Source organism: Ovis aries, chromosome 6, assembly GCF_016772045.2.
Source record: "Ovis aries strain OAR_USU_Benz2616 breed Rambouillet chromosome 6, ARS-UI_Ramb_v3.0, whole genome shotgun sequence".
Lineage (NCBI taxonomy): Eukaryota > Metazoa > Chordata > Mammalia > Artiodactyla > Bovidae > Ovis > Ovis aries.
Window position 1 is genome coordinate 58,646,600 of NC_056059.1, and position 26,612 is coordinate 58,673,211.

At 43.3% G+C, this 26,612-nt stretch overlaps 1 protein-coding gene and 1 long non-coding RNA gene across 4 annotated transcripts in view; one reads left to right on the forward strand and one right to left on the reverse strand.

Annotated features, from left to right (window-relative positions):
* The first annotated feature begins 216 nt into the window (after positions 1-216).
* Positions 217-26,612, forward strand: part of KLF3 (KLF transcription factor 3) — a 35,157-nt gene continuing 8,761 nt past the window's right edge. Inside the window, exons 1-4 of one of the 3 annotated variants that reach the window (XM_015096439.3) lie at positions 217-498; positions 14,866-14,961; positions 21,713-22,199; positions 23,066-23,216. In XM_015096439.3, the coding sequence (XP_014951925.1) occupies positions 14,905-14,961; positions 21,713-22,199; positions 23,066-23,216 (695 nt within the window). In that variant the 5' untranslated portion in view covers positions 217-498; positions 14,866-14,904. Of the gene's footprint in view, positions 499-1,059; positions 9,824-14,865; positions 14,962-16,038; positions 18,262-21,712; positions 22,200-23,065; positions 23,217-26,612 lie in introns of those variants that run through there. The other 2 variants (XM_060416954.1, XM_060416955.1) reach the window with 2 other exon arrangements.
* On the reverse strand, positions 533-1,496 carry LOC121819827 (uncharacterized). The gene is made up of 2 exons (XR_006060146.2): positions 1,400-1,496; positions 533-1,274 (listed from the first exon to the last, which is right to left on the reverse strand). It is a non-coding gene; the product is annotated as an uncharacterized LOC121819827 (long non-coding RNA).

Consider the following 26,612-nt stretch of genomic DNA (forward strand, 5'->3'; position numbering starts at 1 on the left):
CGGAGGCGGCGCGGGAGGCGGGGGTGGCGGGGGAAGGGCGCAGGGCGGGGTGCGTGTTTGCGCGAGTGACTCGGCCGACCCCTCCGGCGGCTGCCTCCACCCAAGTGGGTGGGGACCCGCCCAGCCCGGGCGGCCGCGGCGGCTCCCTCTCCCCTCCCTGACCCTCCCACCCCGGGTCCCAGCCTCTACTTACCCCGCCAGCCCTGGGAGGCTCGCAGAGCGAGCGGCGCCGGCGTCATGTGACTGCCCGGAGTTGGTGCCAGGAGCCAGAGGGGAGCCAGGAGCGGAGCCGCGCGGAGCCCGGGCCCTAGCCGGAGCGCAGCGCGAGCGCCCGCCGAGCCGAGCCGCGCCCGCCGCACGCGCGCCTGTCCCCGTCCCTGTCCCCTGCGGCCGCCGCCCGTACTGGAGCGCTGACACCTCTGCATCCGCGGGGTTCCAGGCAGCCCGGATCCGGGCCTTTATTTCTCGCCTGCAGCGCTCAGCACCGCGCCTCGAAAAGTAAGTCCCCTCTCGCTCACCTTTCCTTCTCGCCCCGACTCCCGCTGCCCCCCTTTTCGGCTAGTCCAGTTTCCTTTTTTTTTTTTCCCGGGTAGGGGGGCGACGTGCGGTGAATGGGCTGGGGGTGCAGCGCGGAGGTGGGGGCGCCCCCGGGCTTGGGAAAGTGCAACAGCTCCGCGCAGCCGGGGGCGGGGGTGGAAGAGGAGGCGAGGGGGAGGGGGCCCCCGGGTTCCGCGGTGGAAAGTGTAGGATTGGGGAGAACCGCCGTGCAGATCTGCGGGAGCGACGAGCAAGGCCAGCGGCGCCCGCCGCGGCCCGGGATAGGGCGCGGGCGGGGGCTCACCTGTGTGGTCCCCCGACCGCCTCCCGCCTGCCCGCTCGCGATTCCCTCCAAAGCCCCAGAAATCTTAGTGTTCTCCGCGTGTGGCAACGTTGTTTGGAGAAAGGTAGCGCCGAGGCCGCGCGCTCCTGCTCCTCCCCCTCCTCGTCCCCCACCTCCCGCACCCTCCCTCTCCCCGCCCCCCGCCTGCGCCCCCTGCCGCCCCCCTTCTCGGACCGGGCGCGCTGCCGCTCACCCGTCGCCGGAGCAAACTTGGAGCAGCCTGGCGGGCCCTCTGGGAAGAAACTTGGGGCGATCGGGAGTGGAGGGAGCATCCCATTCTCGGTCCTGGAGTCCAGGAGCTGGCCAGGGCGTCTGGATCCCTGAGGGCAGGGGAAAGAGCTGGCCGGGTTTGGAGAGTCGTCCTCGGGTGCAAGGAGAGAACCTGCCGCAGTGTCTGGAGGAAGGATTGCAGCGTGGCTGGAGGCGAAGAACGCCTTAGGCGACTGCCTGCAGTGTTAGGGCCCCGAGCCGGGTGGGGGCCGAGGGAGGGATCTCTGGACCTGGACGCTTGGGACCTACCTTTGGAGATAGCAGACAATACCTGGAATTGTCATAGCTACTTCTCTGGCAGATAAAAGCGAGAACAGTATTCCACTTTTACAGCAGTATATAAAACTAGATGAAGACCGTGTGAATGGGACTTTTTTTCCCTAAGCCAGGTTAAAGGGAAATTGGTAATTGCTCACCTTCTTGTATTTCACTAAAATAAACATTGTACACTGAATTTGTTTTTTACTAACTCAGAATGTATTTTTCGATAGGTCATCCAAGACATTTTAAACATATTGATTATATTCTCAGAAGAGTCTGGTGTATAGAGAAGTGTGAAGTGGTATTCTGACTTCATTTAGATTTGGTGTCTAATTATTAAACAAAATCAAGTAGGGTATAAGGCAGTTGTTCATTATAGGTTACTTCACAGAACAGTTTTGTGCTGTCCTTTTCTGAGTGCTTTATATGTATGAATTTGAGGAGCATTTTTAAAAGAGAAATTCATCCGGATGATAATCTGCATAACCCAAGAGAAGACTTGCTTTTAGGGGAAAAAATTTTTATGACACTAACATCTTGAAAATTTTGTGAGTTAGTAGTATTTTTTAAAGAGTGGATGTGTTTCTTCTGTGGCTTGAAACATGAGGTATGGAAGTTGACTTTGTTCTGTTCACAGAAACCTTAAATGGGATGTTTAATTTCATTCAGTTCCCTAAAGAAGCTGATATCTCAATTTCTACAGTCAGTGGGGTTTGCTGCAGAACTGTTAGAAAAAAGCAGCCTAATGTACCATGGGTGAGGTCAGTGAAAATAGACTATAAGGAGCATTCTACCTGCCTGAAGGAAAATGCAAGTATGAAAATCCTTAACGTGAGAAGAACAAAACTAACTGCTTAGACCACAGAACCTTGTCAGATGTAAAACATGGCAACATAGCTTTGGAGAAAGCTATTGTTTTTTTCACTGCAAAGTTTCTAAATTAAAACCCAATCTTCTGGTTGCTGTGGACACAGTGATGCCTTTTTTTTTTCCTTTTTTTCTTTTTACCTGTAGTTATATGTACACACAGATTCTTAAATCTCTGCTAATAGGAACCTAGTTAAACAGTACTGGCTAACAAAATAAAGAGACATAATGGGGAAAGGACTAGTGAATGGATTTTGCTACCTTACAAATGCCTAAAGGAAAATAGACATTTTAGAACATCTTATAAAAATCGATACTCTATTCTACAGATTGTATAACAATTTTTCAGTTGGATTAAATGAAATTTCAGGAACAGAATTGCATTCTCAAGGTGGATTTCTGTAGATGTGTGTACATGTAGAACAGATGTGCAGCGGTGTGCAAATATCTTTGTAACTCTGCAGTTGAAAAAGACTGAAAATTTGGGATGACTTTAGAGGTCTCCACGCTCTTTGTCTTAGGATTTAGTTCTGTGGCTCAGGAACACTTAAAATTGGTCCCATTCAGTTATGTGGGATGACCCAGTGTCATCTGAATCCTCAGCTGCAGTGCTCTCTCCGTTTCCTCCCGATGCTCTGAGACTGTGCAGTATGCATTACCCCAACCCAGAATTTGACTGTAGCTAGAGACCAGCCATTGGGATGGGGGAGAAAGAGACAAAAGAAATTGGCAGGGAGGCTGGTGTTAATTAGGAAGGTTGCTGCTGCTTGAATATGATAAAATCACATGTTCACTTATGATGTTTACTGTATGTGGAAGCTCCTATTTGTAAATAGGGCAGGTCTCCTGTATAAAGCTGGTGTTATTATTCACACCCATAGAACAAACACCTCCACCCCCCTGTTGTTGTCTTAAAAAACTCCAGCTGCTCATGAATATAGGGTCAGGGAGGGCCGGCTAAATGTTTCTCTGTGCTTTCTCTCCAGCACAGCCAGCAGAGCTGTTTCCTGTTCTTTGTTTCAAGGCTGGGGTTTGCGTCATACATTCCAAGTGGCATATGTGTGCTCTTTCCTGTTTCAGGCTGTTTTCTGGTAGATCAGTAGCCCAGACCAGGCCATGGTCCCTGCCCTCAAACTCCCTGTCCCCACCCAGGGAGTTATCATGTCTCCACACACTTAGGATTGCCTAAGATGCCTGTGTTATGTCATAATGACAAAAGTCAGTTAACCTTTTTACGTACACCCTTTGCTCCAATGTGTTTATATGGGTGAATAAGTAATTTTACATTTTTTTTTTAGTTTATTAGTTCAATTTCAAGAACTGTGTGTGTGTGTATTGGCTGGAAATCTGAAGAAGGCTGTTTTGTTTGCTTTTCCTTCTTGTTTTGAGTATTGGTTTGGCGATAGGCATTCTACCCTGGAGCTGTCAATTTTGGATGAGGTTACACCTTACAATTCAGAAGAACTAGCAGGATCTGAAGGATGTGGCTCATTGCATTTACCACTGGACACTAGGCATAGGAGGCTTCACTGAACAGATAACTCTGAGCAGTCTTGGACTGCTTTTACAGATCTTGCTTATGTTTTAAGGGAGAAACTGTATTGAAACAAATTATAAGATGTATTGAGAGCACTTCAGGATTATTTCTTTTTAAGGACAAAGATTTTACTGTATCCTACATCTGATTTCCAAACTGTTTTAAGAATAAAAAGCTCCAAGAAAAGGAGAACTGGAATAAGTTCATTTAATGATAGTTTGAAAATGTTTAACCTACTACTTTGAAAACAGAAGGAGAATGCTCTTTGTTTCTGTTTTACAATAGCAACTTTCTCATAATCTCTTGCCCCACCCCACCCCCTTTTTTCTTTGGTATATTCTGTCAGTTGTGAGTAAGCAGATTTCTGGGTTAACTATGTAAAACCTACTTTAACAAACTATTTTTCTCTTGGTTATCCAGAAATAAAGTTGGCATAAAATGGTTGGAAAAGAAAAGTTTTTTGGCAATTTTCTCCCTTAAACTTCTTATGTGGGGATTTTCTCTAAAATCTAGAGGAATTATCTACAGTGTTCTCTAATGGAATTAATGGAAAAAGTTTCTGAGGCAGCACATCAGGCCTTATTCTTTCCCCAAATTGGTGATCGTCATCATCATCATAATGTTTTGGTTTTAGCATCTCAACCTATCACATTTTTCCTTGATGGATAAAAAGGAAAATACACAGTATGATATGAAGAAGGCTGCTAGAGTCAAATAGTAGGATATTGATAACCTTCCATGAAAAAAAGATGGCAGTTTGGAAAATTTCAATAAGATTTTTCCTTTCCTCTTTGGAGGAATCAGACTGTGATATTAAGTTGCTTGTAGGACAACAGATCTTTAAACTGAATTCATAAGTAACCCAAATTGAAGTAAGATTTTTTTATTTTAGCTCCAAAGTTGTTAACAATCCAACTAGATTTGGTAGATAGAGTCTTTATTTGGCTTAGTCTCAAATCATTCTTTCCTCCCTATTTATGGGGAGAGGGAGGTGGTTAATAAAGATGATTAGAATCTAATATTATTCTATCAGGAAGTATTCTGCAAGCTTTTAAATGTAAGCTAAACAATTAGGGAAAATTGTACCAATCTGATAGTTGTTATAATCATCAGAAAAAGTGGTGGGTCGGGGGTGGAAGGTCTACGTAGAGAAGGTAGTCTCTAAGCCATGTAAATCATCTACCTCCATCCCCTTCTTTAGATATTTGCCTTCTTCGTGCGTGCAAATCAACATTTTTGCTATAAAATGAACAGCTATCTTAAAGTGGCATTTCTTACTCTGTTTTCACACCCGGTTGTGTTTAAGAAAAATAAATAAAAGCAACCTAGCCCTTTAAGTACCAGAAATTACATTATTCTGAAAATTGGGTTTCTTTCTGAAGTGCTTCAGTTATCTATGATGCTAACTTTAAAAAAGAAAATCCCTGGAGTCATAAAACAATTGGTATCTGGTAGTATTCCAGCCAGAATTCATGTTGGAGTGAGTTGGAAAGAAGGGATTGTGGTGACTTCTAGCGTTCTCATTTTCAAGCTTGATCTGTCCCCTTATTAGACCCGGTTTCTCATCTCAAACAGTGATGCCGGCGCTGGAGACAGGAAACCAGACGGCAGTCTGCCCTGATAAGGGAGGGCATTGTCTAAGGGAGGGAGCCCTGCTTCCCCCTCAACTCTCCTTCCTTGAAATTGAGTAGCAATAAAAGAGATAGAATGCTACAAACGCAGTTTCTCAACCAGAACCAAGACTGTTTTCTCCCAAAGCAAAAACTGGCTCTGCTTTCTCTGGATTGTCACCATAGTTTAATGGCACATTAGAAAAAACTATTAGTATATTTTGTGTCTGTTGGGCAGAGTATTTAATAAATAGTAAGGTCCTTTCTCTAACAAAGCAGGTTCCTAGAGCGATTGGAAACTCATTCCATTGTGTTGGCAGGTTGAATACCATTTCCCCAATCTCATTATTAAGGGGAGCCGGAGACTAAATGTAGTCACTTACATGGCCCTTCAGCTTCTATGTAACCCTGGGTTTCACTGTTACCCTCTCCTGGGAAAGGGGTGCTCCCTTGAGAAGCAGCCCCCTTTCAGGAGGACCAGCTTAATCTGGGACATGTCCAAGATGGTGGCCAATCTCTGGAAGGCCTGGGGCTTTCCAGGGATGGCCTGGAGCTAGTCTCAGACCAGATCAGTGGAGTTTGGCCAAATCCAGACAGAAGAGATCCAGCGGACACTGAGGTCAGTGCCTTCTACCCAGGAGAGCGACCAGTGGTCCAGTGTGGGGTTTTTCTCCTTTGGCCCATATGCTCTAGTTAAGAGAACTAGAGAACTAGAACTAGCTTAGTTCTCTTAACTACTGTCCTCTAAGTCTGATCACTGAAATCCCCTCCTTTATCTGTTTCTTGCACTATACGCCCTGGTCCCTTACAAAGCTTTGAGCCCCAGAACCGCTTTCATGAGTAAGTTCGAGTTCCTATTCCAGTTCTTCAAGCAAGGGTGTTTTGTCTCCCAAGCGACGGTTTTCACATTTACTTTGTGTTTCAGAAGATGATTTTTAGACTAGTACCACTGGCCCCTGGGCAGATTTTCCTTGTGTGACACCTGAGGTACAGTCACTCTTAGGCCCTTGCCCTTCATTTCATCCTAGCATGTGAGAAAGGTAGTTTGACATCCATTCATGTATTCATCCCACAAGTATTTATTGAGCACCTACTCATTAGAGCTAATCTCAGATTGCGTGCGGTCATTATTCTCAGCTATGCCACAAGGATGGAGTAGGTCCCAAGTGATCTAACCTGAAAAGTCATTTTGAAATCATAATTGCCAGCCAGAACCTCCCCATGGCACTGCCTCCCATGGACCAGTGCGGCAGCACACAAATCCCACACCCCGCCGTCCCTGGGGGAATGCCCAAGTATAAGATGATTTGACTTCAAAGTGGGTCCCACAGCACAGAGTGGAGCAGAAGAACAGAAAGAGGCCTGGGTCTGCAGCAGACACACTTCTGTTCTTGGCTGCAGCTCCCACCAGCTCGGCGAATTTGGGCGAGTCATTTCACCTCTGTTCCTTCATTTCCTCATTTCTAAAATGGGGATGAGGACCTGACCCTTCCACCTTTGTACAGTTATTATGAGGATTTCCGTATTTACTTGGGTGAAGCTGCCAATTTTTTCTGAGCAGTTTTATGGACCAATTGCAGGTGCATTGGCCAGGAAGAATAGTTTGCCTAAATCGGGGCCTTCACACGCCGTCTTTTGATGTTGCATCCAAGCCTCCACTCAGAGAGGGGGAGGCAGCAGGGGCCAGCGGGCAGGAGTTGAGGTCGCCACTGCCATACATCCACTGCCCCTGGCTCTGGATCCACAATGGACCGGACCTGCCTGCAGAACTCTCCATTCCACTCTAGCTGTGGGTCGTGCCCTGTTGCAGGAGGCAGTGGAAGTGAGAACCAAGTCACCACCAGCCCTGAAATCAGACTGCTTTGGGTTTGTATCCCAGCTCTACCCCTCTAACAGCTGTGTGATCTTGGGCAGATGACTTTACCTCTCTGTTTCAGCAGTAAAATGAGAAGGTAGTACCTCCCCGTATCGTAGGCATGAAATGACACAGTCCTTGTAAAGAATGGGACCTGGAGAGTGCTGTTGTGAAGGTGGTGATAATCAGTAGGAAACCTGTGACATCACTGAGCTCCTGGATTTCCTTGGTCCATAGAAGTAGCATTGAAACAAAACAACCTAATGTTTGTTAACACACATGCACACACACACGTGCGCACACACACTTCAAGTCACTACATTCTTTTCTCTCTCACTGTCCTCCACCCCACCCCCCCCCCCCCCACCCCACCCCCGCCCTTAATTTAGGTTTTAAAATCGAGACCTTGACACTAGACTTGTTTAGAAGAGCTCTCTGGGTGAGTAATAAAAAGCAAAGGGTTATTGTTAGGAGCAATAGGTTTTTTGAGGAAGTTTCATTTAATAGATTTCCTTTAAGTTAGGCCCCCTCGCCCCCTCACTCATGTTACTTTTTTAAGGGAGATTTTCAAGTGCATTTAAAGAGAAAGGGAAGTGACTGAGACTCCTATAGCTCAGGGCTTTTATATCCACTCCTTATGCCTGGCAAAACCTTGACTTAGTGGGTGTGCCTGATCTCCGTTGGGGAGCAGGAAGGGAACCCCTCTAAGGAGCTGTGAAGTAAGCCCATGCTCAGGTGCTGCCCATCCTGGTGGTGGTCTTGGACAGCCTATTTGAAAGGTAGAAAGGCCCACCTATCTAGGTAAGAGGAGGCTGCCTCAGATGGGCCCAGGAGCAATCAGCTGGCTGCACTGAGTGGGGAGGGCCTTGAGCTGGTCTTTGAAGAATTAGGAGGATTTAGATAAGCCGGAAGGGGATGGGCATTCCACTCTGGTTGCCCAGCATCGGGGCCAAAAATGAACAAAGGCTTTGGGGAGGGGGCTGGGTGGAGGGAGAAACTGGGCAGTCGGCTTGGAGGGCTCTTGGTGGAGCAGGGGAGCAGCTGGTAGGAAAGGGGGTGCTGAGCCATGGTGCTTGAACCTGCCCTCCAAGCCCTAAGGGTGTCCCTTGGAGGAAAGTTTGGGAGTTTGGAAAAGACTCGCTGAGAAGAGGGCTTTGTGATACGTGGCAAGTGGCAGGTCGGCGGGGGGGAGGAGTGGTCAGAATGGCTTGGAGGGTCCAAGGGGCAGGCATAGGAGTCCCATGGAGGGGAGACCCTGTAACACAGTCTTGAGGTTTGAGAGCCCGGCCACGGCAGTAGTAGAAATAGAGAAGTTGGTGAGGAAAGCTTGAAAGATGAGGTGAGTGGCCAGGAGATAAGGCAGATGTGGGGCGCAGCCTTTTGGGGACAAGGAGGATTAGGGTGGGGCATGTTGAATTCTCTCACACAGCAGTGGCGCAGAGTGCCTTTCTGTTTGTTAGCTTCTGAAGGGAGTGGTCAGCAACAGCTCACGTGTGCGCAACCAGAGGTTCCGTGAAGCTTTTAGTGAAGCATCCTCAGGAGCTGGGGGAAGCAATGCCACTTCTTTCTGGTTATTTGCAAGGTTCCAGCCATCGCTGCTCAGGCCGGAATTTCCAGGAACTGGCAGCTGGCTGGAGCCAATTGGTCCCTCCCAGCCTCGCACTCCGAGGGTGGGGCCCCATGGGTGGAGGCCCCTCAGGGTGGAGTGGGGTGGGTCTCCAGCGATAGGGCGCCCGGTGGAGAGGCAGTGGCCTCACACAGCCCTTCTGGATTTGATTATATAACACATCACAGGAGAAAACTCAGGGCCAAGGCAGGCTGCGTAAGCCATGTGCACAGCAGGATTATGCATTAGGGGTGCTTTTCAACCGAGTTGGGGTCGCTGGCCCTTAAAACTAAAAAACAAAAATTGTCGGCATGGGGAGGAAAACTGCGTACATAACCTTAATAGGGAAAATGACTAGTGTTCACTAAAATTGCTTTAAGAAAGATGTGGTAGGCCACTAACTAAGTGGCACTGAACTTGAGAGTTCACCTAAAGGATATGGGTTTGTGTCTCCCCGCCCCCACCCCTGCTCTGCTGGGCCCTAGTCTGGAAAAGTGGAGGGACTTCACTTGGTTGTTACCTTTGCACCTGTCCTTATTTACATGCAAAATCAATTGCTTCACTTGGTCTTTCCGAAGTACAGGGTGTGGGCAGAATCTTATCTGAAGCCATGTCCTGTTTGGACAAGTTGGACTGCCTTGGCAACTCTCCATAGGGTGGAGCAGATGGGTGGAGGCAGGAAAGTAAAATTGGGTGGCTTGTTAGCCCAGAGAGGAGAGAGGGCGGATTGTTTGCTCATGGATCATTATATTTAATCTGAAACTAAATAATTAACTTCTTTCCCATTTACAAAACATTTTGATGCAAAATAACTAATTTATGAGGGGCAAAGATTTAGAAGTGTTCCACGGAATTTTTTTTTCCTTTCACACCAACAGTAGAAGACTGAGGTAGGAGAAAAATCAGCGAGTGTCATGAAAACGAGATGCCTTTCCAGGTAGGTGCCAGCGTTCAGCTGCTCTGAAAGGAGGCTCCGACTTAGAAATGTCCACTTCCATCTGTTGCCCGGCCCCTTGGATTTCTGGCCAGAGCAGCTGCCATTAAATACGCAACTCCTTGGAGCTCTTGAAAGAGTTAGGGTACAAAAGTAAAGAAAGAAAAGTTTAGTTGGAGAGGAAGTTTAGGAATGTTACCTGCCCACCCTGGTCCTCCTCCTGACCAAGAATCTCTCTCACACACACACACACTCAGCCACGCACCTTTATTTTTTTTAATTTGTCTTTTTTATTTTTTCCCTGAAGTTCCTTTTGGGAGTGAGAGGTGAAAGGAGGCAGCATGCTTCCTCCTTTAAAGCCCAGAGGCTTGGATGGGTTGAAAGGGGCACTTAACAGACGATGTGCTGGTTTGGCCATCCTTTTTTTCTCCTTACACCTGGCTGAGGTCGGCTAGGAAACAAAAGATCAGCTTTGAAGGAGGCAGATAGTCTGGAAGCTTAGGGTCAGGCTGGGCTTGGGGAGAAGGATCCAGGGTCCCTTTGAGTGCATTAGACAGGAGAGGAGAAGGGAGAATGTCAGAGCAAATCCTGATAGATCGCCAAGAAATTTATTTCGATACATTCTCTCTCCAGACCCCCCTCCATCCCCTGCCACACACCTCCCTCCTCTTTCCCTTTCTTCCCCACCCCTCCCCCATTCTTCTAAGGAAGGGGCAGTTATTTATAAGGTTGTTTCTGTAATAAAATGTGCCATAGCTTCAAGGCAAGCCATTTTCAAAGGAGGCTGGCAGCATAACCTCTTACATTAAGCCCTGTGTGTATTTCTAAGCTCTGCAGCTCATTTGTACCCTCATGAAGCAATTGTCAAGTAGGCCCCATGGAGGGCTGAAAAGGACCATGTGAGAGGGAACTATAATTGCTTGTGAAACTTCATGTAAGTGATTCACCAAAGCTTCTTAAGACATAAACATGCAGTTGTGCATCTTGACAAAAATCTGAGCCTTCTTATGACAGCTGAAAAAAGTCAGAAGCATAAGCAGAGTGTGAAGGAAAATGTTTTTTCCTTTTGAAGGAAAATTCTGTATTGGCCCTTCCCAGCAAAATAACAGTTGAGGAAGAAGATGTTTGTCCGTGATGGAAAATTATTTTGGCAATTATTTTCTATATTTTTGCTTTTAGGCACTTTGATAACTTAGACTTTTTTTTTTAAACCTGTTTTGCCTGTTTTTTCCCTCTTGTAAATGCAGTGTTGTTATCCTGGGATTACTAGTTTAGAATGTATGTCTCCTAAGCTAGTTTAACACAACTAAGATGAAAACCTGTTAATGCTTGAGAACTAGTTGTAAGAAAAACAGAACCACTTTTGGGGGCCTTCTAATCTCTGTGATAAGAATTCCTGAGCCTAGTTAAAACCCACTAGATTTAAAGACCCTGACTTTGGCAAGCTCAATTTACTGCCTGTGTCCTAGTCTTTAAATACTTGTTTTAGCTCACCACCTAATGGTCTTACTTGGAACTGCTGTCAGGGTTATGTAGTGATAGATTTTCTATAGCATTTTAAGTTTTCTTTCAATAGCCCCAGAGCTCAGTTGCCCATGCATAACAAAAGCCACTAAATTTAGAGACCCCACTTCTTCCAGTGCTGAATTATATGGAAGGCCCTTCAGTGACTTTGCAGTCACTCTTTTCTTATTCTAGATCAGACCCAAAGATAAGGTCAACGCTAGTGGCAAAAGTGGTCCAAGGTTAGGGTGTGTCTTTTTCTTCTATTTCTTTTTTTTAATATGTCCTCCATAGCCTTTGACTATCACTGAAAGTATAATCAGTCATTTTAGAAGCTACGAGATTGAGAGCAAAGTGCTGTTACACGTGTGAGTGGACAGTGAGTGTGGTTCCGTTCACAGTGACATTTGAATTTTGCACAGACCTTTTATTGCCAAGTGATGCTTTAGTTAGGAGTTTTAAAATGAGGTGTTCTAAATTCTATAATATCATTACTTGTTTATTAGCTGAAATCCTTGTGTATGAGAAGTATCCTTTCGTCAGTGATTGAGTTACTCTTCGAGGTAAAGTTCTGAATAAACAACCCTTAAAACAATTACTTTTTAAGAAAAATGAATCCAGTTTTGTTAGGAGGGATGCTTTATGCTAGATGAATTTTTCTCTTAAGATTACAAGTGTTTCAAAGCACTAATTTCCTTAAATTTAGATAAAACATGAAAACTAACAAATGAAAGTAATTTCACTAATGTCTTAAAATGACACAAACTGTAGCAAGTTTAACGTGTCATTCATTTCTAAATGGGTTCAGTACTTACTGCTGTAGACATTTGAAAAAGTCATTTGAAAAAGGTTTTATGAGCTAAATGATGGGGTTAGGATTTAAACCAAAATGAGCTCCAGACCCCATCCACTGTGCTGCTCCTGCTGGTAGTAAAGGATTCCAGGTAAGGCAAGAGTAGAGATGATAGGAAACTATTGGGACCGTGCAATTATCGAGTGACGGGGTCCTGTATGAGATCTCAGATAGAATGAAAGCAGCCATTGCTTTTTGAACTGAATTTAGTCTGAGTTTTTTAAGGGTGTGTGTGTTGGGGAGGGGGTGGTGTTGACCACTAAGGCTAAATATTCTAGGAAAGAGGCAAGTACTTGACATTGTTCCAGAGATCAGAATCAACAAATTTAATGCTGTGTGTATAGTTTTATAGATTGAAAAATTGTGTGCATATTCAGATGAACAAAGTTTCTCTCTTTTTTTTATTATTTTTAATCTCATTTAATTTCCCCAAAACCTTGAAGATAAATCTTTTAGGAAGTAGACAAAAGAGTTGCCCTCTGCATTTTGCATGTAAAAAAGGGCCTCCCCACATCCACTCCCCCATGGAGAGGGTCAAGCACAGATCTCCTGCTTGAGTTTCAGGATCAGAATTCTTCCACTATACTCCTGAGAATATGAGTGCTTTTATTTAGAAGGATTTGCAGCAAGATACTCTCTAGTGGAGTGGATGAATCTGTAAGAGTAAATTAAATTTTAAAAGCTTGGGGGAGGATGACCAGCCATGGGTCGAGGCTGCTGAATCATCTGACCTCATTGATATAAGCAAGCGATCTCACATCTTTTGTGTATGGTCCGCTCTGGGGCCCTGGACAGCAATTCTTAGCACCATATCCATCTGTACAGCTGCTAGGCTGGGAACTGGTTAATAATAGATCCCAAGACACAAAAGGGGTTTTCATCCTTCATTATGAAATCATCCATTTTTCACTGGCTATGGGGTTTGTTCTTACTGGGACACAGAAGAGGGTGGTAGCACCATTGATTTGAGCAGCCCGGTTTCAGATTGTGTTCGCAGATTATAATACGTCCTGTGATATAGGAAAATATAATTTTGAAGTCAGGGCCTTATGTTGAGTTAATGATGATATTCACGTGTTGTCATGAGACCCAGGACAGTCTTTCTTCAGCAAAGCAGTGAAGCACAAGAACTACACAGTATTACTTTTATAATTGTGTGCGAAGATATCTTAGTTTAACCCATAGAGCATGGACATCACTAACGACAGGACTGTCATCAGGGAGGTGGGGATGGGGAGTTTAAATACTGAAATACAGGGGTTCCTATACCTTTTTCAGGTGGAACTCCATCTAGAACTTGTTCACCTTCCCACCCAAACAAAGGTGATATATAAAGACCTCACTTTTAACCAAAGTGCTGAACACTTAAACCAAATTTGGATAAGAGAGGCCTGAAGGTTGTTGAAGGTCTGTGAAATGCAGTTATTAATAAATGTTCATCAGACTGAATATTTTGTCTTGTGAGGAAGCAGTTGGAATGATACAGTACTAATAGCAGACTAGTACAGAACACGGAAGAAAAGGGATAGCACTTGAATAAGAAAAGAAAAAGAGAAAGATCAAACAGGGTCAGGATGGACATTGTCTTTACATTAGGCTAAAAATTGGCTTATTTCCTGATAAGGAGAAATTGAGGGTGACTACAAGCTAATATTCTTCATATTGAAAAAGTACTTAGAAAACAACAAGAGGCGCGGGGTTTTAATTTTTCTTAAATGGTCATGCACATGGCCAGTAGAGATGTTGGGAAACAGGTTCTGTTTTGTTGATGGCAATTACAGAGTATCTTTGCTAGATGATACAGCAGATGCTTTGGAAAATGTACATGCTTCTCGCTCAAGAACTCCCCTTCATAAAATTTATCTTAAAAATTAAGGACATGCACAAAGATGTAAATATTAAAATGCTCATTGCTGTCTGTAATAGTGAAAATTTAGAAGCAATCTGCCCAGTAAGAGGAATTTTTAAAAAATCTGACTGGGGACTTCCCTGGTTCTCCAGTGGTTAGGACTGCACTCTACTGCATGGGGCCCGGGCTCCATCCTCGGTCGGGGAACTGAGATCCCACCAGCTGCTGCTCAGCATGGTCAAAAAAAAATCTGATTGGTTCACATGGTGACACACTGAACTTGATGGTGTGAAACCATACTTACTAGAAAAGAAACATTTTCCCAATAATTGTTAAGTAAAATTATGGATACTATATAGTATGCATATTACAATCCATTTTAAAAGAGTTTGAGGGGATAAAAACAAAGATAGTCGTGATAACTGCTTCTACGTTGTCTTTTTGTCTGCCTTATTTTTCCCTGATTTTTCTTTTATGACATAAGATGGAAAGGAAAGTTTTTTTTAACATTTGTATATAATGTGAACTTCTATTGAGCTGCTCAGTAATCTTATTAAACAAGCTTGGCTGCTCAGGAGGGCTGTACCTATTGTTCCAGAAACGTCAGGGTTTATGTATTTGAGTTAGAAATGCCAGTTGGCTCTCCCCTGGTTATGACCATGGAGTCTGGTCTTAATTATATAAAATGGCATTTTCATAGGTAAGGAAAACAAATTCCAGCCATTCTGGGGGCAGGGGAGGGGAAGGACCAGAGAAGCAGGGTGAGGAAAATTCTTTTTTCAATAGTTTGTGTTGAAAGTAACCTCAGGATTTAGACAGACACCTTGTTTTGTTTTCCAGGCTAAACACCAGAGCACCCTAGAAAGCATAACTAAAAGAATGCTCATGTTTGACCCAGTCCCTGTCAAGCAGGAGGCCATGGACCCTGTCTCGGTGGTAAGTTTTCCAAAACTAAACACTTCTTGTTTATTCCAAGTGGTAATAACTTTACTGTGTGTTGTGTTATTCCTTAAAAGTACTCATTACTTGACAGGCATTTGATAGGCAAACTTCTAAACAGGATCCATGTTTTCTTAAATGCTTTGCCCCAGTCCCCCACCCACCCCCAGGATGTCATCAGCACAGAACCTGAGCCACAGGTAGATCTGCTCACAACAGAAATAGTTTTACAGAAACCCCTTAGTTAGCAGATTTTTAGTCTGAGCTCTCAAGATTATTGGTTTTGGCAAAAAGAAAAAAAAAAATGACCGGACTAGTTTAAAGGAATTAATGTGCATATGGAACATTAAAAAAAAAAAACCTGTACACGATGTTTATCATGATTAGGAAGCAGTTTCCAAATGTACCTTCAAGAAATCTTCATCAAGAGTGAGTTTACTTAGAGGTATTTTTCACTCAAGATGACCACCCAGGCTATACAGAGGAGTTTCTTAAACATGTTTGTGAATGTTAATCTTTTTCTTTTTTTTGGATTGAAAGCCAAAAAAAAATGACTCCATTTTGCCTCACATAGTACTTAGGATATCCTTCACAAAACTCATTAAAAAGATGAAAATTGGGAGAAAAAAATCCTTGATCATTTTGCATGTAAAAATATGTTAAGAATAAAATGATTTGCTTAAACTCCAAGCAGGCAGCCTTGTGGAGCTGTGACTTGGGAGAAGCTAGCGAAAGAACTTGACCCTGAGAATGGAATTTTGTTTCACTCAAAAGAGTCTGTGGTGGCTGGGAGGCAATTACATTCACCGTCTCTTGCAACACTTTAGTGCTAAGCTACCCCCGTCTTCATGCTTGTCGACCACCAGGGAAGGAGTAATGAGTCCAGTTGATTATAGAGGTACAACACCAGCACTGTGGAAGTTGGACAGGGCTGACAACAGAAAGGTGTCGACTGCAAAGCCGGGAGTGGTTGAGACTTGAGGGGATCTGGTTTAGTGAATGTGAAATAACACGGCCATGCTCTCAACTCTGTCTTGCGCTTTTCTTCCTCGGGCTTGGAAAATACTCACAAGGGGAAAAACTTGGCCTGAATTGTGGCTCTGAAGGTTGGTAATGACACGCTTGCAAAAATTAGATCATCCTTATGCGCTGACTATGGAGGTTCCTGCCAAAACTGTTTATACGAGACATGGGGGTCACTCCAAGGCCCTTGGAACTGAGTTGCCATGGAGATTTCTGCGCTAGTGTTTACCAGTGTGTATGGTGAAAAGTTAAATCAGAGTGGCTTTAAGGAAATAGCATTTACATTCTTGCCCAACAACTGTATAACCATATGATAATAAGAGAGCAATAAGAATTTTATTAATCAAAAAGCTAAATTGGCTTCTAATGTTACTCATTTTGTCATCAACCCCTTCCCCCAACTATTGCATGATCATACTGGAGGAATATTAAGGTATAAAATGTTCTCATTAATTGTATCCTTGAAATATGAATAGGGTTTTAGTACCAGAGACTATGATTAATTTGGTAAATGATGGAGGCCCATCAGTGATGCATTTTACTATTCAGTATACTTCCAGAGCTTTTAATCAAGCATGAGAATGTGTCACAAGAGCCTAATTTAAAGCTAAAATGAACTTCACCATACAAGGAAAGGCACTTAGCTGAAAAAAAATGGAAATAAAATGAATTTGTTGTAATAGTTATACTTGTAATGCTGTAACATATTAATGCATGGAGTTAAAATATGTGGAAGTATTTTTGCAATTAATGGTCTTTTTCTCCTTCATGCTCTAGTTTTCAAGTTCTGCTGATGCTTATAGAATTTAATTATATTGTTTCACCAAAATAGAGTTCCAGGCCTTACAATGAAGTTTCTTTGTTTCCACTCTTAAATCTTCACATTTTATCTTTCCTACCTTCATAGGGGAAGTATATGAAATCTGATTTATTGTTCCTTTATTCCTTTTCTCTTTTTCATTCTGCCTTTGACCTAAAAGGTTGAGGTCTTTGTTTATTCAGGTCAGTGTTCTAAACATGAAGCAGTAACATGTAAGATTGGTTTTTGCTTCAATTCCACATATGAATAAAAATATTTGACTCTGATGTACTCCCCTCTCTCACCCCTTTTCCCTAAAAGAAAAGAAGAGTAAAAATAATCTGCCTAGTTGGTATTTTGCTATAATTTAGAGAAAGTGAGGAAATGTCATTTTTCTCTTACTGAAGTATAAACCTTCATACTGTTCACTAAACCTTGTGCCTTGAGGCAGACTAGACTTTGGATTGTCGATCCTATTAAGATTTGCAAGAAGGGGGAGCAGAGTACCACCCACCCCCCCCATTCTGTGCTGTAGATCTCTGCTACTTACTGTCAATGTGTTGCTGGCAAAGCTATCAGAAGCTCCCTGAGTCTCCAATTTTTTTTCTTATTTATAAAATTGGAGATACTTATATGTAAAACATGAAATGGCAGGTGTATATAAAATGAACATGTAAAGGAGTTGTTTTTACCAGTACTGCCAAAGAGGTTGAAAACTAGAATTTAATTCAGGAAATGAGAAAATAAAAATTTTTAAAGTATCCCTTCATATTCTTCTGTTCCTAAAGGAAGATTACTTCTGAAGAAAGTGTATTTTTTTCTTTAATGAAAATTATCATCTAACAGACTCCTTACAGATTAAGAAGTACTTAAAATCGGTAGTCCCTCTGCCGGGTTCTAACAGAAACTTTTCATGACTTTTCTGAGCCTGGTAGAAAGAGAGCTTTCTACTTTTGTTTGCACAGAGGGGCATGACATTTGCTGTTTCCAAAGAGCTTGTTTATAAATGCACCGCGCCTTCCTGCACTTGGAACTCCACCCTTGGTATGAAGATTCCTTTGACTTGCCATCGCCCTGTCACGGACGGTCGCATTTTTTTTTTTCATATTAATGAATAGTGAAACAGAGACTCACCCACGTTTCATGCAGTCACTCCATCCACTTAAACCATCTTGTAATGGAAAACTTCACCAAAACTATTTCCAATAAAATGAGAAACTATTAATTCTCACTTTCATAGGAAGTGATAGCATTGGAAAATTATCTAAACCCTGTGCCTTTTTCCTCATCATACTTAAAAAAATTTTTTTTTTTTGTTTTTGAGAATCAAAAAATCATTATGCTGAGCCTGGTCAGTGGTAAAAACTTGCTCAGAGAGCGTGTTGATTCACACCATCCATTCACCCAGTGTTCTCTGAGCACTTGGGCTGGACCATCATCTCCCACTCCACTGACACTTAAATAACCCACGACAAGTAAGTAACCCAGGGCACGGAGGTGTGAACACTTGAATGCATGTTACCACAGAGGGAAAGAACCCTTCTTAATAGCAGACCTTTTGGCAAAGTAACCCCCTTGCTGCCCTTAGTGGGGGTGAGGAGTGGAGGAAACCTCTGCTTGAGTCGGTAGGGCCATGGATGCCCAGCAGGGGCCAGAGGACCTCTTTCTGCTTCATCACTATTTGTAGCTGATGTGGATTTTGCTGGTGCAGGCACACTTATTTGCATTGCTTCATTAGAACACAGGAATGCTCTGGAACAGAGAGGAAGCAACTATTACCAGTGTGTATCCACCCAAGGCACACACCCCAGGCAAGCCCTGTGTCAGTCCTTCTGCTGCGGAGAACCAGACTGTTGCAAGCTGATTGCATGGCTTATGTGCTCCACCCAAATGATTAAAGTGAACATGCCTCATAGAAGGTTCTGGTAAACATTGCTGTGAAATTTGCTAGTGAGACAGTTTGAAGAACCACATTTCTTCACCCTCAGGCGAAGCAGTCAGACCAGAAATAGTTAACACTGGACTTAGTTGTGTACCCCTGCACACAAAACAGCCCCCCTGCTTTTAGCCCTGGAGCCTTCCAAAGACCACATGTCCAGGGGACAGGAGGCATTCACAGGAGGGAAGACTCTCAGCAAAACTGTGCAAATGTGCATAATTTATAAAATTCAGCTCTGTGTGGCTGTTTCTTTATGGCTTGAGAAACCTGAGACGGTTATTAAGTTTGCAAATCCCCCAGGTTCTAAATTCCTGCTTTCCTTAAACTCACCCCACAGATAGAAAAATCCAGCAATGACAGCAAGAAACGTTTGTCCTCCTCTTGCTTCCTATGTAGTGGCCAATAACTTGGTATTAAAATCTAGGTCATAGGGGTGTCTTTGAAGACTAGGGCTGAAAATAAGGGAGAAGCTACATTTCTGTGAGTAGAAACAATGAACACTGCCTCCCATTTCCTGGAGTTTTTGTTTCTTGTACCAGAACTTTTGCCCTTTAGAAAATTATATCAAGCTGGCTAAACTTTAGAACTAGGAGAAATCTTTTTTACTCCTGTAGTTAATTACTTCCTGAAGCCCTCATTGTACATAATGTGTAATTTCTGTTCACAAACCTTGTGCCTCTTGCTTTTGCCTATTTTAATATTTCAATTTAAATCTATTGCATATTAATATTACTGTATATTTTGAGCCTCTCACCTTGTGTTGCACCTATGTGTGTCTTATTCTAAAGAACGGTAGAAGTAGTCTTCATTTGATGTTTGATACATAATTCAAAACTGTTTTTAAAAACAACAATTTGTTTTGTGTTTCCTGATTTTATATCCTCATATTCTTGTTTTTAAGCAGTATTATTAGTGAAAATTCTCCCTCCCCACGTTTAAACTGCATTTAAATAATTTACCAAATGTTAGTAATAAAAATTAGTGTTTTTATTCTATATCTCATCTAGAGCCCTGCTAGTCTAAGGCCAATATATGGCACCTTGAGTCATTCCCCAGTAACTCAGAATCTGCATTTTAACAAGATTCCCAGGTGAATCTGTGTGCTTAGTAAAGTCTGAAGAATACCTGATACAATCAAAGCCCACTGAAGTAAACACCTGTTGTATACAGCAGGAAGAAAAGACTCCGGGACCCCAGTGTGTGTTAAGTTCATCTCATAGGCATCTCATTGAGTCCAATTCTAATCTTAACGTCATAGCCTCCTAGAAGATGAGTATCCAGTACCTCCTTGACAGGTTTTGACATATCCTCATGACACTTGCATGTCTAATATTTATATAGTAATTTTTCTTGCCTTCTTTTATAGAACTGCTTTTGAACATAATAAAGTTATTTTGAAAGTGCAGGAATGGGATTTTAAAGCAGCACGGATGAGTCGGATGCATAGCCAGGTGGAGATTCACCCGATGAGGCCCAGAGAAGAAAGGGTGTGATCTCAGTACTAATCCCAGTCAAAACCACTGCTGTCTCACAGTTATTAATAACTCATATTACTGGCCACTGAAGGGGCCAGGGAGGTTCAGAAATTAATAGTGCATTTAAGCGGTTTAATTATAAGTTCCCATTAGTGGGTCTTCTCAGTTGCATTGTGAGCTAGTGTTGCTTCAGAATCACAAATGCATTGAATTTTAGAGCCAGGAGAGAGGCACAGTATGTTATTTTTCACCCTTACTATAAAGCATTCAAATATAAGTAATCCTCTGCAGGCAGACTTGACATGTTACCACTGAAAACATGTTCCCCTAAAATGCATGCAAGTAAAGGGTTTATGTTGAGTTTAATTTTTTTTTAGGCATTCTACAACAGACTTTAAATGTTTCTTAAGGAATAGAAGTAATTTTAATGAATTCCATGGCCAAGGACAGTACCCATAGTGGGCAATTACAATTGATTTAGATTTCAACCTGGTAAATGAGAGTTACATTATCTTGATATTGTAAGAAAGGAATGTATTTGAAGACAAATTAAGTCAGTTATGAACAGATCTTAGATTTGGGAGGGGACTAATTATCTCACCTCCAGTATCTTCTTAGGTTATCCCCCAGTCTCTTGATGAGGGAGTAGCAAGGAGGAAAGGTGAGAAGGCAAAGCCTCAGCTTGTATGCAAGTCCCTTCCAACATCACGTGTCCTTATTTAAGTCCTTATTTGCTCTTATAGTTCTGTGTCATCCTCGGATTTGGAGATTAAGTCATCTTCTGCAGTGTCTCAAATTGTAAATAAATCGTTGAACAAGTCGGGGCCAAGAACATAATCACCTTTGTGTGGGTGGCCTTCTGTATATAAGTGTGTGCGGTGACTAGCCATCCTGAGTTGCATGATACTGAGGCATTTCCTCAGATGTCGTACATTTAGCACTAAAGCCAGGATTCGTGGTCACCTTGGCATGGATTGGTCAGTGGCTGGAGAGCATCCCAAGGCACTACCACGTGGCTCTGTTTGTCCACGTTATCCACAAGCATATGGGAAATGTTCTGTGTCTTTATGCTCAGGTGGAGCACGCTAAAGCCAAGGAGGGTATTTCCTACCAATTAAGAAACCCCATCAGAAAAGCAATAAGGTTCCTTGGCTTGGCTGGTTCTTGGTGAATCCCAACTCCCAATGATAAGGCCCATAAGCCTTTTATAACCTGTTTTAGAATTTTTCCAGGCGTCATCATCAATCTTAACATTGGATATGGCTATCACTGTAGAATTAAACTTGAGATTTTTTTTGTCTGTGACATAGTTACCATGTTAACTTTAGTGCCTACATTTATTAGATCAACTCTTTCATGGTATTTGTGTGTGTGTGTGTCAAGCATATATCTAAATCCAAACCATTTATGAAAGTCCATGTAACTGAATGTGCCTTGTTGTGTATTTTCATCTTATTTCGTGTTTCAAGCAAACACACCTGTCCATTGATACGTTTCTGTGTTTTCTAATAGTCATACCCGTCTAATTACATGGAGTCAATGAAGCCCAACAAGTACGGCGTCATCTACTCCACGCCATTGTCGGATAAGTTCTTCCAGACGCCGGAAGGCCTGTCTCACGGGATGCAGATGGAGCCGGTGGACCTCACAGTCAACAAGCGGAGCTCGCCGCCCTCCGCCGGGAACTCTCCGTCCGCCCTGAAGTTCCAGCCCTCGCATAGGCGAGCCTCGCCTGGGCTTAGCCTGTCCTCCTCCAGCCCGCCCGGGAAGAAGTACTCGCCGCCACCGCCCGGTGTGCAGCCCTTCAGCGTGCCGCTGTCCATGCCGCCGGTGATGGCCGCAGCCCTGTCCCGCCACGGCATCCGGAGCCCGGGCATTCTGCCCGTCATCCAGCCCGTCGTCGTGCAGCCTGTCCCCTTCATGTACACCAGCCACCTCCAGCAGCCGCTCATGGTCTCCTTGTCGGAGGAGATGGAAAATTCCAGTAGTAGCATGCAAGGTACCTTTCTGTTCTGCAGCTCACCCACACTGCTACCGCCCCCGCCAGGAATCCGGACTTGTAGGTCTTCACTACCAGGGAGTCTGATTAAGGGAGCAGAGGAAGCAAGGGGCCAAGAGCTGCTGTACTCTGCAAAGGAAATATTCGACTGAGAGGCTGCCTAAGGCATTTCCTTTTTCTAAGTGTTGATCCTGGAAGAGCTCCCAAGAATCAGGCTGTCTGTTTAATGCCATGAAACGATTAGTTTCACTATGTACTTGTCAACTTCGGGATAACAAGAATCTTGACTTTACATTTTGCTTTATTGAATGCCAGCATGGTTCTAGGTACAAAAGGCTCCTAAGAAATATTTTTAGTCCAGGGCTCCCCAGCCTCCAGGATATAATGCCTGATGATCTGAGGTGGAGCTGACATAATAATAGAAATAAAGTATGTGATAAATGTAATGGGCTTGATTCACCCACACCCAACACCCCCCACCCCAGTCCATGGAAAAACTGTCTTCCACAGAACCAGTCCCTGGTGCCACAAAGATTGGAGATGGCTGCTTTAGACCATGTGATAGCTAATTGCTGTTAAAAACCAGCTTGTTTACTGATTGGTCAGAGGCAGCAGGTTGTTGTAAAAGGAGATAACCAAAAGTCATAAGGAAGAAGTCCCCTGGGGGCTATGTCTTAAAAGTCCAACTTCCTACATAGTGTTTGGTAACAAAGTAAGAATTTCACCCCCAGGTTCATTTCTGCTATCATTTTGCCAAAAGTAGATACTCACACATCAGTGTGGTAGCTAGAAGCTGTGGGATAAGCTTTTAAAGGCTGACATTGGTAAAGTGTACATAGAGTAACTTCTCTATTTTTATTTTTTAGTACCTGTAATTGAATCATATGAGAAGCCTATATTGCAGAAAAAAATTAAAATAGAACCTGGGATCGAACCACAGAGGACAGATTATTATCCCGAAGAAATGTCACCCCCTTTAATGAACTCAGTGTCCCCCCCGCAAGCATTGTTGCAAGAGTAAGTATACTGAGGTCTGCCCGGCAATTGCATAGCAGCGTGCATCTCGGAACTGGAATGGAAGCACGAGCTTCCGGCGAGGGATGTGGTGTGGATTCCTAGGACCGCCTGGTCGTTTGGGGCAGCCCCTGGGTCAGATGGAATCTCTCCAGAATCAATGTGCTCTGTTCAACTCCTTGTGTCACTTTTCAGTAAATCGGTCACCCTACAGTTTGCCAACTTTACCCCTTAAATCATTTTTATCCTGTTTTTTTTCTGTCCTTCCAGACTATGTGTATATAGTTCTCCCATCATCTTTATCCCAATGTGGATTGGATTTGGTGTTCTAGATACCCCACTTAAGGTTGGATCCTGAAAACTTTATGGGATCACTCATGGTCCTTCCCGTTGTCAGTTCTCATAAAGCACACTGTTTCTGTGATGGGATATGGCTTTGATCAAAATTTTCAGGCCAACCACAAAGCCCGGGAAAGATTCTCCAAAACCCAGTCCGATGGCAACAGAAAGTAGACGATGTTGCTCAGAGAAGCTTCTCCAGTCTTTTTCATTATGTGTGCCCTAGAATGTTTGGTCTGCTTTAGAAATGCCATCTAGTAGAAAGTTTACACGGTATCCATCAGTATCCAGGCACCTGAACAGTGGTTTAACTTGCTGTCATGTGAGGGTGTCACACACAGGCTAAATAACATCATTATTGTGGTTTGCACTATCCTTGACTTCTCCCAAGGTTTACACTGGGGGCTGAGCTTGCAGTAGGTACAGACATCGTCTTTGGGCCCAACATCTTTGATCCCAGCTCTACTCTCCACCATATGTGTGACCTTGGCCTAGCCACTTAGTCTTTTGCCCCTGCTCTCTCTTTATTTACATTATTGGTTATAATTATTTTTTCTTATGTTATAGTCCTTTCAACATTGAGTTTAAGGACCAGCTGCCTAGTACAGAGGAAGTACAACAGTTATTGTCTCCTCAGACTCCCTTCTATTACTTCCTTCCCATATCACTTTTTCTCCAGCTTTTCTGCCCCCCTTTCTACTTTATCTTTTGCATTCTTCTCTCCCTTTCATGACAAGTTCTGTAACAGAATATGAATTATCTGGTTTTAGAACAGCTATTTTCTGGAACTTCAAATAAATTCTGGTTGTATCTACATTCAGTCCAAGTAGGTGCATTCATAATAGCTCATGGGTTAATTATCATTTGAACCAACTCAGTTTGGTTTTTTTTTTTGGAGGGGGGGAGAGTTCATCCACTCCCTGATACATGAGAAGAAGAAAATGAATCTTCTGCCCCAGCTGCACCAGTAGGGAGACCCTCTGATGGTCTTTTCATTGTTACCCTTCACAATTGCATAGCACTCCTTTCCCACAAAATTTAAAAAAAAGAAAAAGAAAAAAAGGAACTTTTCCAAGTGTTTTCAAAGGAGTTATTTCATTCTCCCAAAACAAGCATGTGGGAGTCAGAGCAAATAGAGAACTGATGAGCCAAGACATGGTGAGTCTCCTGTAATCACACCATTAACAGCAGCAGAGGGGACCTGGGCTGATCTCCTTCCAGCTGTGCGCTCTTCCTGCCATGTTTAGATCATATCTAGCCAGTTGCATCTGCTTCTGTACTTGAGTGACAGGAAAAACTGACCAACCAAAATGGGCGGCTTCCCTGGTGGCTCAGTGGTTAAGAATCCACCTGCAATATAGGAGACATGGGTTGGATCCCTGGGTTAGGAAGATCCCCTGGAGGAGGAAATAGCAACCCACTCCTCTTGCCTGAAAATCCCATGGACAGAGGAGCCTGGTGGGCTACAATTTATGGGGTCACAAAGAGTCAGACACAATTTAGTGACTAAACAACAACAGCAAACCAAAATGGACACAGCTGAATTGCCTCTTTTTTAGAATGACATATGTCTCTGCAAGGTAACGGGTAACATGGCTTAGCACTTGTAATTGTTCATAAACAGATGATAAAAAAGATGCTCTAAAGCCATCTACTCACAAAGGGAGGGGTCCATTGATTATAAGGGGTTATTCCAAAGTATAGGTTATTATGAATTTACAATGTAACACATTTCAGAAGAAGAATATTGGAATACGCCTTCAAATATTCTTGCTCCGAATGCTGCTGAAAGCATCTCTTTTTTAAAGTAATGTTCTTTTGATGATCTCAAGTTAAATGGCTTTTAATGATTAATGGGTAATGTGCTTCTTCTAATGCTGATCGAAGAATGCATTTTGCCTCTCAGAAAATTGAACAGAGTAGCCACAACTGGAACATGCACTCTTCAAGTAATTCTCTCACAGATGTGATTAAGTAATGTCTTGGAGTATGCCCAGTAGCAGCCCACATAGGAAACCAGCTAGCCAGGAAAGAATCACTGGAAACCAAATGCCTGGTACCATTTCAATGAGGCAGCGCCAATATTTGCCTTAGGAAGCCATTTCTTTTCAGGGGAGGACTACAGCTTTGAAATCCATTTTGCTTAATCATAAAGTTGTAGCTTTAGAATTATTCATAAAGTCACTCAGATTCCTTTTGTTTTTTATTTACATGTATGAAAGTGTATTTAGAACAAAATCTTGAAGATCAGATTTCCCCATTGAGTTGTGTACATGAAATTGTAGCAAACTTCACAGGGATGAGCTTGGACTTCCGCGATGGTCCAGTGGTTAAGAACCTGCCTGCCAATGTAGGGGACACAGGTTCGATCCCTGGTCCAGGAAGATTCCACATGCTTCATGGCAGCTAAGCCTGTGGGCCATAACTACTGAGCCCACAAACCGTAGAGCCCAGGTTCCACAATAAGAAAAGCCACCTCAGTGAGAAAGCTCTTGTACCACACCTAGAGAGCAACCCTCATTCTGTGCCTGGAGAAAGCCTGTGAAGACCCAGTGCAGCCATGAATAAACAGTGGAAAAATAAAACAGAGGGATCAGCTTAATTCAAAACAATGACCAGGTCTCTGGTATTTACTAGATATTCTAACTTCTTACTTATAAAGATATCAAAACAACCTCCTTAAAAATAAGCCATGAAGAGAGCAAGGATGAATGAAATCCCAAGATCCTGAGCCTCAACCTGTACCAATGTCTGGCCCTCTCAAGATGGACTGCTGACCCCTCTCGAGAGTATTACTGCCCTCCGATGCTGCCAGCATCTCTGGACCCTGGAGTAGAGATTCACGGTCTGGTGTTAGGACATCCCCCCAAAATTCCTCAAGACTAGACAACTGTAAAGACGAAGTTTACAAGTGGATTTCTGAACCTTGAAATAGCAACAGCTACCGTTGAGCAGATTTTTCATCTGGACCAAGTGTTAAGTGCTTTGTGTGTGTCACTCACAGCAGCGTTCTGAGATCCTATTAATATACCCATTTTATAGAGAGGAAACTGAGGCACA